The sequence below is a fragment of the Chrysemys picta genome, chromosome 3 (genome assembly GCF_011386835.1).
Source record: "Chrysemys picta bellii isolate R12L10 chromosome 3, ASM1138683v2, whole genome shotgun sequence".
In the NCBI taxonomy this organism is placed as follows: domain Eukaryota; kingdom Metazoa; phylum Chordata; order Testudines; family Emydidae; genus Chrysemys; species Chrysemys picta.
Genome location: NC_088793.1, coordinates 189489321 through 189508119, shown reverse-complemented (window position 1 = coordinate 189508119; position 18799 = coordinate 189489321). Strand labels below are relative to the sequence as shown.

General features: G+C 43.4%; 1 protein-coding gene across 4 annotated transcripts in view; it reads left to right on the top strand.

Moving 5' to 3' along the window:
• Window positions 1-18799, top strand: part of XPO1 (exportin 1) — an 80670-nt gene that overhangs the window by 27001 nt on the left and 34870 nt on the right. For all 4 annotated transcript variants that reach the window (XM_065589656.1, XM_005305641.5, XM_065589658.1 and 1 more), the window contains 7 exons: window positions 2540-2601; window positions 2680-2724; window positions 2869-3050; window positions 3508-3556; window positions 3644-3763; window positions 3927-4055; window positions 16228-16386. In XM_065589656.1, coding sequence (XP_065445728.1) covers window positions 2540-2601; window positions 2680-2724; window positions 2869-3050; window positions 3508-3556; window positions 3644-3763; window positions 3927-4055; window positions 16228-16386 — 746 coding nt within the window. The remainder of the gene's footprint in view (window positions 1-2539; window positions 2602-2679; window positions 2725-2868; window positions 3051-3507; window positions 3557-3643; window positions 3764-3926; window positions 4056-16227; window positions 16387-18799) is intronic.

Sequence of the window (18799 nt, the reverse complement as noted above, 5' to 3'; positions counted from 1 at the left end):
CCCTGGTATTCAGACCCTGTGCAGGCACATTGGCCCTTGTACAGGTTCCCACTGCCAAAGGATCTCACCAACACAACCACAAGGAGTATTGGTGCCTCACTCTGAGCCTGATTAACAAAATGGTACACACTGTGCATGACATGCACGTGACTTCCAGCACCACGCAGCCCTGCTCAGGTTTGGCCCATCAGCCTTTGCATAGATTTTCAACTCCTCATGACTCCCAGTTTGGGGACCACTGCTCTAATCGCTTCACAGCAGGTAATGGATCCAAATGTTACATAGCGTTAAGTGGCTATAATATCTTATTTCTGAAAATAGTGTATTTAAACTATTATTCAACAGAAAAAAATATTTCTAGAAAAGTTTTCTTTTCCATTGTCTAGTATGTGACAGGTTCTCTAATTCAGGAGTCTCAAATATGCGGCGCACGGAGCTCTTCCCTGCGGCCCACCAAGCTCCCTGTGCCCCCCCCCCCTCCCCCGCAGTTACTTCCGGTCACAGCCAAACTCCCCCCCCCCCCCCCCCCCGAGTTATTTTATGTGGCAGCTAAGCTCCCTGCTCCTCAATGTTTGGGGCCGGGTCTCTCCCCTGGCCCCGCCTGCTGCCCCCACGCACCTCCCCCGAGTGTCCCCCGGCCTCGCCTCTGCACCCCCTCCTAACCCCAAACTCCATCCCAGAGCCTGCACCCCAGACTCCCACCCCCACCCAAACTCCCTCCCAGAACCTTAGGCAGGTGGGGGTGGAGTTTGGGGGGGCAGGTTCTGGGCACCACCAAAATTTCTACAAACCTGCCACCCCTGGAAGAGGCAGAAGAGTGGTGGTGCAGCCCAGTGCAGTGGGGGGGGCTTTATCAGAAGTAAATCTAACTAAGTGCATGTTTTGTCCTTTGAGTGAGGTGCATTACTGAGTGTATATATTTTATTAAAACCGCTTGGAAATGACTTGTAGGAGCAGCAGTGATCTGTATGCTCTGTATAATGCTTAGCACTTTCCAGGAGGGGAGGAGGGGGAGAAGAGACGGGGCAGGGGCGGGACCTCATGGAAGGGGTGGAGTGGGGGCAGAGCCGGGGCCAGCGAGGGGGGCGTGTCAGTGATGCGGCCCTCGGGCCAATGCACTAGTCCTCATGTGGCCCTTGTGGTCATTTGAGTTTGAGACCCTGCTCTAATTGCTGTGTGACAGCCAAATAGAAGTGGGACTGTTAATGAATAAGAACTAGATTTACTTTAAAATAAAAAAAAGCAAAGCGAGTTCAATCTATGGCAGCCTTATAAAATTATTATGAATATATATCAGTCCAGGCCTAATCTGTGGACCTGAACTGATGTGTTAGTGACTCATGTCGTAATGATGATGGAAAAAGTTACTGAGACTGTAGGGAAGCATAGTTTTGATAAGCTCACATATGGCATCTGATGTTGTAAAATATGACTGAAACTTTTAAAAATGTATTAAATTTTTTTAAACTATTTCAGATGGGCAAGATAAACAGAACAATGTCTCTATGGCCATGCCTGTACAGAGGGAAATTTACAAAAACATTCCCACTAGGTCAGTTGAGATTATATTAAAAATGGTCAGAAACATAATGTAGAGGAGGCTAGGCCTGTTTTTACTACCATTTTTGTTAAACCAACTGAAAAATATGTTTAAAGTGGTGGTTAAAACAGGTCTGGTTATAGCCTTGTCTGCGCTATATATTTCCCACCATTTTAACACCAATCTAGCTAAACTTGGGGGAAGGGGGGATTATTTTGTTTTTAAAGATTTTCAAAGTGTAGACAAACCTTAAAAGTGGTAGGGGATGGGAATACACTGTACTCAGTGAACTCCCTTGCAGCGTTGCCTTAGCTGCCAATTGCTTATGTTCACAATGTTGTAACCGTGTTGGTCCCAGAATATTAGATATGCAAGGTGGGTGAGGAAATATCCTTTATTGGACCAACTTCTGCTGGTGAAAGAGGCAAGCTTTCGAGCTACACAGAACTCTTCTTCTAATTGCTATATTTGACATTTTTGACTGGTTAGTGTCAGACTCAGTTCCTGGGAAAAAGTAGCCTAATAGGCTTTCCACAGTTGGTACCCGGGGTATCTTTTCTTTCAGATTTTTGCAGCAGCCTCCATATTTGTGAAGCCCAAGAAACCTGGTGGAACTTCTAGTGGCAGTAAAGCACATAGATTCATTTGGATTAGAGCACTCAGTCTATTGAAATTAAAATATGAAAATTTAAGATTCCAATCCTTAGTCATTCTGCAGCTTCCTTTGTTTTAACAACAAGTCTTCCATTTGATGCAGTTCATGCAACTAAAATATGCATATGATTGGAAGACAGTAACTGATATTCTTTGGAGAGTTTCCGATGTTTTTTGGTTGCATCTTCCAGTTGATGTACATGTGTAATTAAAACTAGATTGAAGTTGTACATGTGCACACTGCTGAGAGACTGTTTAATGCTTCTGGATTCAGGGTTCCCTGTGTAGGTAGTTTATCCATAATAGCAGATCAAGTTGAAAATTAATTTTTAACTCTCTTTGTAGGAATAAAAAAGTACGTTGTCGGCTTAATTATCAAGACCTCATCTGATCCAACATGTGTAGAAGTAAGTGAATTCTCTTTAGGGAAATGGGAAGGGAGGGAAGCGTTACTGATAACTTAACTCTCTTTTTCTCCACTCTAGAAAGAAAAAGTGTATATTGGAAAACTGAATATGATTCTTGTTCAGGTAAACTCTAGCTCCTAGTTTATTTTTAATCTTGCATTAAGAAAATTATACACTTAACAAATCTAACCAGAAAAACTGGTTTTGCATATGGAATGTTTAGAAAGAAAGCTGTACCAACCACATGGATGTTCTATGTACTTTCAGATACTGAAACAGGAATGGCCCAAACACTGGCCAACATTCATAAGTGATATCGTAGGGGCAAGCCGGACAAGTGAGAGTCTTTGCCAGAACAATATGGTGATCCTTAAACTGTTAAGTGAAGAAGTTTTTGACTTCTCCAGTGGACAGATAACGCAAGTGAAAGCCAAGCATTTGAAAGACAGGCAAGTAAAAAAATATTCTGTAATTTTTCACATACTTCTAATGTACATCAAATTTTCAGTTGCTGCTGCACAATTGTTCTCATTGAAGGTTTTTGGTTAGCTATCATAGTAACTTTTTACATTTTGAGATTCGATTGAGTATTTTGATGATTCCCTTTTTCTTAGTGACCCTGTTAAACCTTACCAGACACATTTAGCAGCTGTGTACACTTCTGCTTTGTGATCAGCTTCTACATTTATATGTATTGTATTGTAGTTCAGCCCTCTTAATTGTGAGCAGGACTGGTGTTCTGTGCCTGTGATTGCAAACCAAAATTTGCACATGGGGAGATATTTGTATAATTTTCATAGAAACTTTTCTCTCTCACTGCAAAAGCCGCATTATTGAAGTGGGTAGTGTAGTTCACTGAATGTGGCGATGCTGAATGTTTAACATCTCTATTTTAATTTTTTTTAGTATGTGCAATGAATTCTCTCAGATATTTCAACTGTGTCAGTTTGTGATGGTAAGTCTAATTTCAATAACTTTTTTTAAAATAGAGTGGAATTTCATAGGAAGAGAATAAACCAGTTTATATATTGTTCCATTACAGGAAAATTCCCAAAACGCTCCCCTTGTTCATGCAACTTTGGAAACTTTGCTAAGATTCCTTAACTGGATTCCACTGGGATACATTTTTGAGACCAAGTTAATCAGCACATTAATATACAAGGTAATCGTGTGTGTGTGGGGGGGGGGGTTGTTTTTTGTTTTTGTTTTTCATTGATGGTTACTAGCAAATAAGATGGAAGTTTTGGTTAACTGAAATTAAAATGCTTAATATGTAATTTGCTTTTTTGCAATATCCCTAATCTTCTTTGTGAAATCTTTTATAGTTTTTAAATGTTCCCATGTTTCGAAACGTCTCTTTGAAGTGCCTCACAGAGATTGCAGGTGTCAGTGTAAGCCAGTATGAGGAACAGTTTGTAACCCTCTTTACGCTGACCATGATGCAGTTGAAACAGGTAACTTTTTTTTAACTTAGTACAAAATAAACTTTCCTAATTTAAATATTGACTTTTTTTAACAAAACAAATTTAACAGAGGAAGCTTAGCTTATATTTGCCAATACATATTCATTATAGAAAACTAGCAATCTTTTTGCAGCAGAATGTTATACGGTAAGTTTATTTTTAAAGATGTTACTAAGATTGATTCAAAAGTTGTTAAAGGTTCACAAACAAAATACTTCTTAAACTGAAGTTAAGATTGTAAGTACCTATTGGTTACTTGAAGAGTGTCTTTTCAGGCTACTATTATATTCAAGATCAGGTTAAGACAAACACAACAAAAACATCAGAAAACATGAAAATGCATAGTTGAGATTATCTAAACCACCATTCTTTTTGTCCTACCCTCATTGACTTGACCTTGCAAGTTCACCTAGCTTGTGTTTATATTTAAAAAAAAAAAAAAAATGCATTTGATGGAAGCTTTCATAAAGACTTCGGAAAATACTGCAGACTGTTGTGTAGTAAATTCACTAAATCGTACATCTTCATTGTGTATGTTACATAATATTTTACCTGGTCCTTAGGTTTGTAGCCTCAGGTATGGTAGTTACATGTCTAAACTAAGTCACTCAGAAGGATGCATTTCTGCAGGTGAAACCAGGAATCCCCCTGGTGATTATCCTATATGATACCCTTGGAAGTGTTTGCTTTTATTGAAATTATGTAAAAGCAGTGTCATTTCTTCCCCCCCCCCCCCCCCCCCCCGCAGCTCATTAACCTTAAAGGATGGCCTCTCTGTAAGAACATGCTGCACTCTTGTTCAGTCAGTCTAACAATAAGTGAATTTAGATTACTTTTAAGTTTTCAGTCACTGATATATTGATGTGCATTGTTTCAGTACAGAATTGTCTTCTAGTTTTTAGTTTTATGGTTGGTGTTTGCTAGAAAAAAGATTTGGTGTTTGATAATAAGAGCATAGCAGAAGGAATATACTACCGACCACCTGCCAGGTTGATGATGGTAATAGTTAGATGCTCAGGGAGATTAGAGGCTGTAAAAACAGAAAACTCAATAATAGTGGGGGATTTCAACTATACCCCATACTGACTGACTGGGTGTATGTCACTCCGGGATGGGATGCAAAGGTAAAATTTCTAGACATCATTAATGATTGCTTCTTGGAGCAGCTTGTCCTGGAACCTACAAAAGGAGAGGCTATTCTTGATTTAGTCCTAAGTGGAGCATAGGTTCTTGTTCGAGTGTTTGCTCATGTCCATTCCATGTGGGGGATGTGTGCATGGTGTGCCCCATTACTGGAGATTTTTCCCTTAGTGGTATCCATGGGGCTGGCTCTAGCACCCTCTGGAGCCACGCACACTCATGAGCCAGTATAAGGGGTGCTGCCAGCCGCACACTCGCTCAGTTCCTTCTTACCGCTGCTGGAATGACCCCTCTTGCTCTGGCAAGGCTTCTTCCCAATGGTTTTTGGATTCTAATTCTTAGTTTGTTAATTAAACATAGTTTTTTGTGTACATAGATTTTGTACTTCGTGTTAGTGATAATAGTATAGATAGTCCCTGTTGTTGGACCCTGCACCAAAAATGACAGAGAAAAAAGACTGAAGGCTATCCTAATGGAAGCCACTCAGATCAGCCACAGAGCCAAGTTGCTCCCATTCTGCACTGAGCATTTTGGCTTCAGTACAAAGCACTCCTCTGGCACCGTTCACCATCTCCGGTGCCAAGGAAGAAGGACAAAAAACAGTGCACCGACAGCGGGCACTCACCGGCGCAGAAAAAGGACAAGCATGGGGAAGACAGCACAGTTCAACCCGCACTGGGCCACCACTCCACCCTCGGCCCCTTGATGGCACTGTCAACTCCGCCCAGAGCATTGAGTCTGGTGCGGTACCTGCCGCTGAGACTCAGAAACTACCGCAGCACCAGAAGCCTTTGCAGTAGTCGAGGATTTACTATCACTCCTGTTCTCCCGTCCCTCCTGACTCAGATGGGACAGTTGCCGGCTCTAATGACTGGGAGCAGGGAGCGTTGAGCTCCTTCTGGGCACCGGGACCCCTCTCACCCTCTGAGGGCAAACCGGCCCTGATCCTGTCGTCACGACCTCCGGTCTGCCACTGGTCCATGGACTCTGCCTCCATACGGTGCCGAGAGAGGTGTACCACTCCAACATAGTCACCGAGGGAGGACTCTTCATCAGAGTCCAAAGGGGAAACCTATGTGCAGCCTAAGAGCCACCACCAGATGAAGGTTCCCCTCATCAGCACCTGGCCAATGGATCAGTGGCCATACTGGAACCCTGGGAGTTGTCCCCCAGTACTGGTTTCTCCCTCCCATCGATCGTACTCTGTGGTCTTGAAGCAGTGGGCTACCACCCCTTCTCGCTTGGCACCGGACTCTGACTCCAGTACCAACCCTGATACCAACGTCCAGGATGTGGCTGTCATGGATGTCATTGAGGAAGCCGCCGCCTCCTCCCCAGATGAAGTCATCTCGGGGCCCAGTAGCTTGCTCCTGCAGGATGACTTCAAGGCCCATCAGGACCTTTTGAAGTGGATAGCAGCTAACATGGGGATGGAAATTGAGAAGCTTAAGGAAACATCCCACAGCCTTATTGACACTGTGGCTGCAGCAGCTCCCTCTAGAGTGGCCTTACCCATTAACGAGGCTTTATTGGGATTAGTCAGGGCTCTCTGGCAAACTCTTTGCCCCCCTTCTCTTTTCTCCCCCCCCCCCCCACCTCAAAGAGGTTAGAGAAGAAATATGTGCCTGCATGCGGGTTTGAGTACCTGTCCTTGCGCATGCACCTCACTCTGGGTTCCCTGGTTGTGTCAGCAGCCAACAAGAGAGCATAGGTAGGGCATAAAAAACCTGGACCTGTTTTGGGGGAGAGATTTATTCAAAGGGTAGCCTTCAACAGTGTATCTCTAAACAGCAAGCTTTGCGGGGGAGATTCAGTTACAATCAGTGGGATTCCCTGGCCAAATTTTAAAACTTTCTGCCTCAAGATTCAAGGCAGAAATTCGCTGCCCTCTTAGAGGAGGGTAAGAATGTGGCCAGAACCTCTCTCCCGCTGGCTCTGGACACAGCCAACACAGCAGCCAGGACAGTGGCCTCAGCTGTCACCATGAAGTGTTGCACTTGACTCCAGTCCTCGGGACTTCCTCATGAGGTCCAGCAGTCTATTCAGGACCTCCCTTCTGAAAGCTCCTTACTGTTCTTGGAGCAGACAGACGTGAGGCTTCATTGCCTGAAGGACTCAAGGGGCCACCCTCCTGTCCTTGGGCGTCTACGCTCCATCTACTTCAGGCAGCTCTTCAGGCCCCAACAACCACCTCGTTTCTCAGCACCACCTCTGAGACAGGAACCCGCTAAAAGGAAATGGAGAGGTTACAAGCAGCATCAGCCTCTCCTGTCCACCTCAACCTCCCAGCTGGGGTCTCATAGATGTTCCAGTGGGCTTAAGTAGGCCTTTTGAAGGTGTGTCCAAAGGCACTATACCAGTTCCTGCTTCAGATCCTGCCTCCCCATTATTTTTGGACCATCTGTCCCACTTCACCCTGGCATAGTCCTGCATAACATCGGACCACTGGGTGCTGAATGCAGTGACAATTGGCTATAACCTTCAGTTTTCATCTACCCCTGTCCCTCTTCAGAGACCCTTCTCTCAAGCAACTCCTTGCCCATGAGATGTAGTCCCTTCTGGAACTGGGGGCTGTGGAGGAAGTTCCTCAAGACTTGAGAGGGAAGGGGTTTTACTTCTGATATTTCCTAATCCCAAGGGGGTCCTCTGGCCCGTTTTCGACCTGCATCGCCTCAACAGGTATCTCAAGAAATTGAGGTTCTGCATGGCCTGCTTGCCTTCATTATACCCTCCCTGGATCCAGGGGACTGGTACGCTATCCTCAACTTAAGACGCGTACTTTCTCATTTCTATTTTCCGTGGCCACAGAAGATTTATTTGATTTATTGTGAAACAATGCCAGAACCACTTCATCGCTCTCCCCTTTGGCCTGTCTACAGCCCCACGGGTTTTCACAAAGTATATGGCACTAGTAGTGGCCTTCCTCAGGTGGCGAGGCATCCAGGTCTACCCATACATTGTTGACTAGCTGATCAAGGGTCGGTCAGTAGCTCGCATGTGGAACAGCATTAGTGTAGTCCAAGCCACTTCCTAGCACTGGGCCTGTTGATAAACAAGTAAAAGTCAACTTTTATTCCAGTTCAGAGAATAGAGGTTATTGGGGCAGTGCTTCACTTTACCCAAACCAGAGCCTTCCTTCCAGAGGCCTGATTCCAGACAGTTGGATCTGATATCCAAGGTCATGGTCCACCCAATTACGACAGCCTGAGTTTGTCTCAAGCTGCTGGGGCACATGGCAGCATGCACTTAGGGGGTTCAGCATGGAAGGCTGCATCTCAGGCCTCTACAGATGTGGGAGGCATCAGTTTACTCCTGGAACAGACACCACCTGGACTTGGTGCTCGCTGTTCCACCCCTGGTCCTCGCCACTCTGGTCAGGTGGAAAGACCCAAGATCAATGATGATGGGGGTACCCTCCAGAGGACACGTCAGACTGAGATTGTGGAGGTGGGCTTCCCAACCTAAGGACTCAGGACCTATGGTCCCAGGAAGAACTCTCCCTGCACATAAACAGCAGGGAACTCAGGGCTGTACGTTTAGCCGGTCAGGTGTTCCTCCCCCAAATTTTAGGCAAGGTGGTGCAAGTTCTGACAGACCATGACCATGTTCTATATCAACAAACAGGGAGGAGCTTGATCCTCTGCCCTGTGTCAGGAGGCCATCCGCCTATGGGACTTCTGCGTGAAGCATTCCATCCACCTAGAGGCATCAGACCTTTCGGGAGCCTGGAATACACTGGCAGATCACCTCAGTAGATCCTTCTCCCTTCACCACGAGTGGTCTCTTCACCCGGAGATCGCCAGGTTCATCTTCCAGAGGTGGGAGTCTCCCCTTGGGACCAAGCAGAACAGGAAGTGCCATCAGTTTTGCTTGCTGCCCTCTCTGATGCCTTTCTGCTCCCATGGACAGGGCTCCTGCTCTATGCTTTTCCCCTGTTCCCTCTGATTGACAAGGTCCTCCTGAAAATGAAGAAGAATAAGGCAAGAGTTATTCTTCTAGCTCCAGCGTGGCCATGTCAACACTGGTTCAGCACACTGCTGGACCTATCAATAGCATCCCTCTTCCGCTTCTACTCCACCCCGGACCTGATCTCACAAGACCACGGCTGGTTGCTCCACCCGAACCTTGCATTCCTTAACCTAACTGCAGGGGTGTTACTTGGCTGAACCCAGAGGAGCAGGGCCTGTTCAGAGCAAGTTCAACAGGTCTTGCTAGGTAGTAGGAAGCCTTCCATTGGACTACCTACCTGGACACACGGAAGTGCTTCTCGCTGTGGGCATCTCAACGACATCTCTGGTTCATTCTTCCCTTCAGTCTGTCTTGGACTACTTAATCCATCTGAAGCAGCAAGTCTGGCCCTGGCCATCGATCAAGGTTGCATTTAGCAGCAATCTCAGCTTTCTGCCTGCCAATGAACGGCGAATCCGTGTTCTCTAATGAGATGACTGTCCGGTTTCTCAAGGGACTGGAGAGAGACTACCCTTGGTCCTGCAAATTGATTCGTCCTTGGACTTAAACCTGATTCTGTCAAGGCTCATGGGCCTTCCTTTCGAACCACTAGTGTTGTGCCCACTACTACTTCTCTCTTGGAAGGTTGCCTCAGCCAGAATGGTCTCTGAAATCAGGGTCCTTGCATCAGAACCACCATACACAGTGTTCTTCAAGGACAAGGTCCAACTGTGCCCCCACCTGGCTTTCCTGCCAAAGGTGGTTTCACAATTCATACCATCCAGGCTATTTTCCTGTCTGTCTTCTTCCAAAGCCTACAAGAACTCTGAGGATCAGCGGTTTTCACTCATTGGATGTTAGACATGCCCTTTGCCTTCTATATTGAGAGGACTACATCCTCTTGCAAATCCATGCAACTCTTTTTGTAGCAGTAGTAGAAGGGATGAAAGGCTTCCAGTATCCGCCCCAGAGGATGTCATCCTGGATAACCAAATGTATTCGGGCTTGCGACAAGGCAGGCCAATGTTACACCTCCAGCCATCCTAACCGGTCACTCCAAGAGAGCTCAAGCCTCTTCAGTGGCATTCCTTGCACAAGTGCCAATCCAAGACATCTGCAGTCAGTTCCATGACCCACTCTGCTACAACTCTGTCGGAGTTGACCGGCAAGAGAAAACTGAAAGGGTGAGTGGCAGGTGGTGTCCTTATACTGGCGCATGGCTCCAGAGGGTGCTAGAGACGACCAAACAGATACCACCGAGGGGAAAATATCCAGCAATGGTGTACGTAGCCTGCACACACCTAACATGGAATGGACATGAGCAACACATCCCAAAGAATAAGTTATGTAAGGTTAATAACCATTTTATCTGTTCAAGAGGTAAATATAGCTGAACTGCTTGGTAACTAAATGTAACTAGGGCTGTCAAGCGATTTTTTTTTTTTTTTTTAAATTAATCACACGATTAAAAAGATTAATCAATCAAAATTAATTTTAAAAATCATGGTTAAACGGCCAAGTAAAAGTGGTTGGAGACAAGAAGACATCCTTTAAAAATTGGAAGTCCGTACTAGTGAGTAAAACAAAAAGGAGCATAAATTCTGACAAGTCAAGTGTAAAAGTATAATTAGGCAGATCAAAAAAGAATTTGAAGGACATCTAGCAAAAGACACAAATGAACAGCAAAAAATTAAGTACATCAGGAGCAGGAAGCCTGACGAGTCATTGGGGCCTCTGGAAAATAAAGATGCTAAAGGATCACTCAAGGAAGACAAGGCCATTGCACAAAAACTAAATGAATACTTGTATTGGTTTTCACTGCAGAGGATGTGAGGGAAATGCCTACAACCTAGCCATTCTTTTTCTGTGACAAATCTGAGGGACTGCCCCCAGATTGAGGTGTCAGATAGTTTAGGACCAAATTGATAAATTAAACTGTAATAAGTCACCAGGACCAGATGGTATTCACCCAAGAGTTCTGAAGGAACTCAAATATGAAATTGAAGAACTCGTAACTGTGATTTGTAACCTATCACATAAATTAGCTTCTACACCAGATGACTAGAGGATAGCTAATGTACGCCAATTTTTATTTATTTATTTATTTATTTAAAAAAAAGTTCCAGGGGTGATCCTGACAATTACAGTCCAGTAAACCTAACTTCAGTACCAGGTAAATTGGGTGAAACTATAGTAAAGAACAGAATTATCTGACCTATAAACACGATATGTTGGGGAAAAATCAACGTGGTTTTTGTAAAGGTAAATCATGCCTCACCAATCTATGAAAAATCTTTGAGGGTGTCAGCAAGCACGTGGGCAAGGGTGATCCAGTTGATACAGTGTACTTAGACTTTAAGAAGGCTCTGACAGGGTCCCACAACAAAGACTCTTAAGCAAATTAAGCAGTCGTGGAATAAGAGGGAAGGTCCTCTTGTGGATCAATAACTGATTATAAGTTAGGAAACAAAGGATATGTTTTCACAGTGGAGAGGTAAATAGTGGGGTCCCCTAAGGATCAGTACTGGGACCTGTGCTGTTCAACATATTCATAAATGATCTTGAAAAAGGGGTGAACAGTGAGGTGGCAAAGTTTGCAGACGATATTAAATTATTCAAGGTAGCGAAGTCAAAAGCTGACTGAGAAACGGATCTCTCAGAACTGGGTGTCCAGGCAACAAAATAGCAGATAAAATTCACTGTTGATTAGTGCAAACTAATGCACATTGGAAAAAATAATCCTAACTATATAGACAAAAGGACAGGGTGTAAAGTAGCTGTTACTACTCAAAAAAAAAAAATCATAGTCATCGTGCATAGTTCTTTGATCTGCAGTGGCATCAAAAAAGTTAACTATGTTAGGGGCCATTAGGAAAGGGATAGATAATAAAACAGACATAGCATAATGCCAAAATATAAATCCATGGTATGCTCACCTTGAGTACTGCGTGCACTTCTGGTTTCCCCATCTCAGAAAAGATATTTTAGAATTGGAAGAGGTATCAAGAAGGGCAGCAAAAATAAGTGGTATGGAACAACTTCCATACAAGGTTAAAAAGACCGGGACTGGTCAGTTTATAAAAAAGACGACTAGTAGGGGATATGATAGAGGTCCATAAAATCACGAATGGTATGGAAAGTGAATAGGGAAATATTATTTATCCCGTCATATAACAGGAGAATTCAGGGGTCACCCAAGGAGATTAATAGGCAGCAGGTTTAAAACAAACATACGAAAATAGTACTTCACACAGTCAATCAGGGAATGTTATGAAGGCCAAAAGCACAACGGGGTTCAAAAAAGAGTTAGCGAAGTTCATGGAGGATAGGTCACTCAATGGCTATTAGCCAAGATGGTCAGTACACAACCCCATTCTCTGGCTATCCCTAAATCTCTGACTGCCAGAAGCTGGGACTGGACAACGGGGATAAGATCACTCTAAATTGCCCTGTTCTGTTAATTCCCTCTGAAGCTCCTGGCACTGGCCACTGACACAGACAGGATACTAGGCTAGATGGCCCATTGGGCTGACCCAGCATGATTTATGTGAATCATGGCAAATTTAAGTTGGTTGGTGACCTTTAGTGCTGACTGTGATTTTTTTAATGAAGATCACAATGTTCCTGAGTGGTTCCTCCCCCCCGCCCTCCTCCCTCCTCAGGTAACAAACATTTACAGCTTTCACTGCAACTTAATAGTTTTTTGTCAGGAAATTTCCTGAAGTTTCTTTATGTATAAAAATTGCTCTGGCTGAGCTTGCAAGCTGTTTGGACTAAATAACTTGTTCCTCCCTGGCCCCAAACCATTTCGTGGTTTTTCTCCCACAGCCTGGGAGGAAAAACCGACATGGGGACAGTAATGGATCTAGAATTTTGCAGTGTAGTGTGCAAATTGGTTTTGAGACAGTGAAGCAGTTGAAGTGTGTGTGGAATATAGCATTCATACCGACAAAAATCTTTGAGATCAAAGTTGACTTCCAAAGCAGATATTTGCTTTTTCTAGCAATCTGTTCATGTTATAGGTCAACTCTTGATGAATAAAGGTCTCGTAGTGACCTTAAACCAACTTTGGTGGTGATGTTAACAATTTGTTTCAGCCTTAGTGTAGATTGTACTGTACTACTAAAATGCATTTTTGAACAAAGTAGTACTGTATCTTCTACTGTTTCGGCATTCAATGCCTGTTTAAATGAATAGTTTACGTGGATTTTGCTAGGATAAAATCTGGCTTTGATAAAAAGGGATGGAACTCAAGGTTGTAGTTTACCCAGTCTAGGGAAGGAAAAGAATGGTTTTAAATTAAATACATCCCATGTCATGTACTTAATTATAGTTATTCCTCAAACACAGGCATAAACTTTATCCAAAATGGAAAACTATAAGTGTATTTGCTCTAGGATATCAAAACACTTTTACCAATATACTTGCTTTTTCAGCATCTAAACTACTACAAAGCTTGAGCCAGACTTATCCAAATGAGCCTAGAGCATTTTTGATGCCAAGTTGGCTGGACTTGGTGCAGGAGTTAATTCTAAAAACAACACTTTGTTTTCAGTGGTTCTGACTTCCGTGACTTTATGTCCAAAATTAACAATCATCCTGATGCAGCAAATTATGCTTAACCTCTTTCACAAATATAGGCTATGGGTTTGAATTTTGGATCTTCAGTTTTAAGTGTTGGAAGACAAGAAATGAACTAAATTATGTCATCAGTATTCAGTTTATTTCCTCTCTTGTGTAGACTCAACCCATGACCTTGTATTTGAGACAATCATGTTGGCAAAGTAATGGAAAAGATTCCTTATCTTTGATTCGGTTCTTGGTTTGTTTTTGTTTTGTTTTTTGTGATAGTGATAGTTCTTAGAGCAGGGGTGGGCAAACTACGACCCGGAGGCCACATCCGGCCCTCCAGCTGGTTTAAACCAGCTGCTCGAGCTCCTGCTGGGGAGTAGGGTTTGGGGCTTGCCCTGCTCCAGCCAGAAAGCGGGGTCGGAGGCCATTCCACGTGCGTAAGCTGAGGCTCCCGGAAGCAGCAGCATGTTCCCCCTCCAGCTCCTATGCTTAGGGGCAGCCAGGGGGCTGTGCGCGGTGCCTTCCCCCCCCCCCCCCCCCCCCCAGCGCACCCCTCTCCCCCCGCAGCTCCCATTGGCCGGGAACTGCGGCTAATAGGAGCCGCAGGGGTGGCACCTTCTGATGGGGCAGCATGCAGAGCTGCCTGGCCGCACCTCCACATAGGAGCCGCAGGGGGACGTGCTGCTGCTTCCAGGAGCTGCTTCAGGTAAGCACCTCTTGGAGCCTGCACCCCTGACCCCTTCCCTTGCCCTAGCCCGGAGGCACCCTCCTACCCCCCCCCCCCCCCGCCCGCACTCTGAACTCCTTTTTTCTGGCCCCACCCCAGAGCCCGTACCCCAGTCAGAGCCCTCTCTCCCTCCCGCACCCCAACCCCAATTTCATGAGCATACATGGCCCACCATACAATTTTCATACCAAGATGTGGCCCTCAGGCCAAAAAGTTTGCCCACCCCTGTCTTAAAGCGAGACAGATTTCCACTGAGGATGTGTCAATAGTGTCAGCCTGTAATCTGACAAGTCTCTCAGATCTTTTCCAGTTGCTTTAAGTACAGTGCCTCTCTGATGAGAAGTGTTCCTTTTATTATACGAATGCTGCTATTTTAATCAAAGTAATCCTCATGCTCAGTGTGAAATCAAACATGGTAGTTGGATGTGAATGTAGTAGCAGTCTTCCTGAGTTTCTTGGAGTGTCAGTGAAAATCTGGGGCACCACTTCTTTCAACCAATCATTCACCAAGCAGCTGCTGGTTGCCTTATTTCCATGATGTGCATTAGGTTGATCAAGTTTATTACTTTCTCAAGCTCAAATAGCATGCTATGCACCCAGGTATATCTTTGTACCTAAGTTTGATTGTACATAAAGTTCACCTCTCATTTTCTTAACAATATCCTTGTCATATTTTTATCTGCATCTTTGGATGGCATTTTCAGCTACTTGAATATTTTATATTTTTATGAACGGATCTTCCTTGTATGAATGCTTGTAGTCCTTTTTAGGTCATCTTTCATAAATGTAAATGACTACATGAGTTTTTCTCTTAATTTTTCTCTGTTAGTTCACTTGCAGCATCTAGTGGACCTGCAAGTTTTAAAGCATCTGAAAACATATGGCTAGTGTTTTAAACAGGATTTTTCGCAATCCTAATGTGGCTCCCATTGAAAAAAAAATAAGAATTACACCCTTTTAGGCTAAATTCAGACATGTCAGAGTTCTGAGTATTACTCTTTGTTTAGTTTGGCAGCTGGTGTTCTGTTCTTCCATGCTCCTGTTAGGTGCTTTTACTTCTTACTACTTAAATTTGCCTGGCTTAGTGAGTTATTATTCACTTTATGAACCAATTGAATGCCAAATTTGTGGTACGTTAAAATACTTAATCCCGTTTTAGTACCACATTATACCATTACTGAATTTGGCCCAGTCACTTCCATTTGAATTCCTTCTACTATTCTAAGACTTCATTTGACTGAATTAGTTTTTTGTTTTATAAAGATCAACTATATTAGAACCGAACTAATTTAAATTTTAACACCAAAATATAATCTTGGCAGCAGATTAGAGATTTAGATTCCCCTGCTCCTCTGAAACACTTAAATTAATGTCAACACTGTTGTCTTAAGGCAGTCATCAAATGTAACACATTGAGATTATTTTTATTTATATTGTGGGTAGCCCTTGAAAGCCAGGGCCCTATTATCTAGGCACTATATAGCATATTAAAGATTAATGGAATTCATTCACATTTCTTGGGACCTTTCCATACATATATAACTGTGTGCTTTTGGTGGGGGTGGAGGGGAGAAGCATTTGCAGGGTGGTTGTGAGGAGGGGAATGCAGTGAATAGCAGAAATGTTTTTTTCCTAAAAAGGACAAAACATTTGTTAATTAAAAACATCCAAATGTTCCCTGGCTTCTACAGGTAATATTGCACCTTTTTGGTGTGATCCGTACTATACATAAATTTAAAAACTGCTGACCTAGAAAATTCATTCCTGTTTTATTAGATGCTTCCTTTAAACACCAATATTCGACTTGCATACTCCAATGGAAAAGATGATGAACAGAACTTCATTCAGAATCTCAGCTTGTTTCTCTGCACATTTCTCAAGGAACATGGTCAGCTTATAGAAAAGAGATTAAATCTGAGGGAAACCTTAATGGAGGTAAGTTCTATAGTGGCAGTTAATGTAGTTTGTATGTCCTTGTGCTGGATGAGTACCTCAAATGATGTGTCCCTAGTGCAGTTACTTGAACTAAATCTGTAGCACTCACCACAAGAAAAGCAGTTAGAGAAGTAAGTCCTTGGGTTTCCTTCCCATAACTAACAAATACTTAAACCCCTGATTAAGACACATTAAAGATATTTCACTTGGTAACACCTGCGAATTGCACTTTTATATGCAATGACCTTACATTATTTATATCACGATGCCCAAAGACTGCAGTCATGATCAGGGTCCATTTGTGCTGTATGCTGTACAAATATATAGGAAGATACAGTTCCTGCTACTAAAGAATTACATGGTAAAACTTGAAAGCTGTGTGAGAGAGGGGTGTATGTATATGTAATATAACATTTAGCTTTTGACTTAAACTATCCTAGTGTCTTCTCTGTATTTATCATAACCACTGTAAAGTGATCCGTTTCAAACTTTCAGTATTAAACTAAGCAACCTAATCACAGAGGGCAGTATCCCATCATTATGTAATAACAGATATACATTGCAGTAATACATGCCATTGGGGTAATCTTTAGCGGTTAAAAGTGGCAGAACGCTAAGCCCTATTTACCATGCACTCTTGGTGACTATATTTGCATTGCAGCAGCACCTAGGGTATGTCTACACTGCATTTACACACTTGTGGCTGGTCCGTGCCTGCTGGCTCGGGCTAAGGGATCACTTAATTGCGGTGTAGACATTTGGCCTGGGGCTGCAGCCTCAGCTCTAGGACCATTCCACCTTGCAGAGTCCTAGAGCCCAGGCTGAACGTCTACACTGCAATTAAACAGCCCCGCAAGCCCCAGCCTGAGTCAGCCGGCACAGGCCAGCCATGGGTGTTTAATTGCCATGTAGACATATCCCTAGAGGTTGCAGTTAGAGATCAAGGCCTCATTATGCTAAATGCTGTACGTATGTAGTAGTAATCAAAGCTTAAAGTATTACTACAATTCTGCTCCCCTTTCCTAGTTGCTACTGCATCCCTTTTTCCTCCTAGTCATGAAATAAAACTCGGAGCAGTGCAATGAAATGGAATAAAAGAAAATTTCAGTTGCAGTTGAGTAGGGTGTGAAACTGAAACCCTGGAAGATTTTATCAAACACTTAAAGGGCAAGCTATCTAAGCAGCAAGTATAGAACAGTTACAGTTGAGTCCCCTGAGTCTGTATTTGTAATGTAGACAGGTCCTTAGGCTGGGGAATAATCTTGCAACAGAATTGTTAGCCCCATTTTTTCAATAATTTAAAACTGAACTGGGCAAGGTACTCATGAATATTTTGCAGAAAACTGTTCCGCACCATCAGAAGGATTAGAACAGTGGTTCTCAATTTGTTTTGGCCCATGGCCCACAAGAAACTAAAAGATGATTGTAGGATTTGAGTCATAGGATAGGTATCTTTAGTTGTGTGTTGCGAATCAGGGTTGTGCTGGGTGTCAGCTGTTCTGTGTTGCTGCTGCTTCTGCCTCTCTCCTGCTCGGCCCTTCAAATAACTAAGTACATCTCTACCTCGATATAACGCTGTCCCTTGGGAGCCAAAAAATCTTACCGTGTTATAGGTGAAACCGTGTTATATTGAACTTGCTTTGATCCAGCGGAGTGCACAGCCCACCCCCCCCTGGTTATTTTTAGCACCACGGTGGATGCATATTAGCTGACATGGGTCTCCTACTACTTTGACTGTTGTCCCACGTTGTAGTGTGGTGGCCTTTTGAAATCTCCCTCAGTGCATTGCTTCTGGAAGCTGAACTAAGTACTCTGATCAGGGTCCAGAATATTGCAGCTGACAATGCTAGTGGGGGACACAGGGCAGACAGTGCAAAGTATCTTAAACTGATTCAGCATAGCTAGCATGAATACGCTGAATTGTTGTTAAATTGCTTCAGTACAGTGAGTTTAGTTGTAAAAGGTTCAAATCGTTAGTAATGACAAGGCCTCTTTTTGTGGTGGTTTTCGTAGCACAATTTCTTCATTCTGACTTCCTAGTTCTGTCAGGTGCAACTGGTAAGACTATATAGATTTTGTTTTCTGCTTTAGAAAAAAAATCAGTATTCTGAGAGTCCAGGGCCCAGATTTTTGATGGTATTTAGGTGTTGCTTGGTCATCAAGTGTTGATGGGATTTAGACTAAGTGCCTAAATCCCTGTTGAAAATGAGATTTAGGCTCTTAAATCAGGTGTTGCAACAATGAGCCAGCAAAGTCTGAATACCTTTTAAAAATGTGGACCTAAGTCCCTGGGATGCTTATAAAACACTTCAAATCCTATGCAGCTGCTTCAACTGGTTTTACAAAAGTTCTAAAAACTGGTTGCAGAAGACTATGCTGTTGGAGTTTTAAGAACTGATTTATTCTTCAAGTG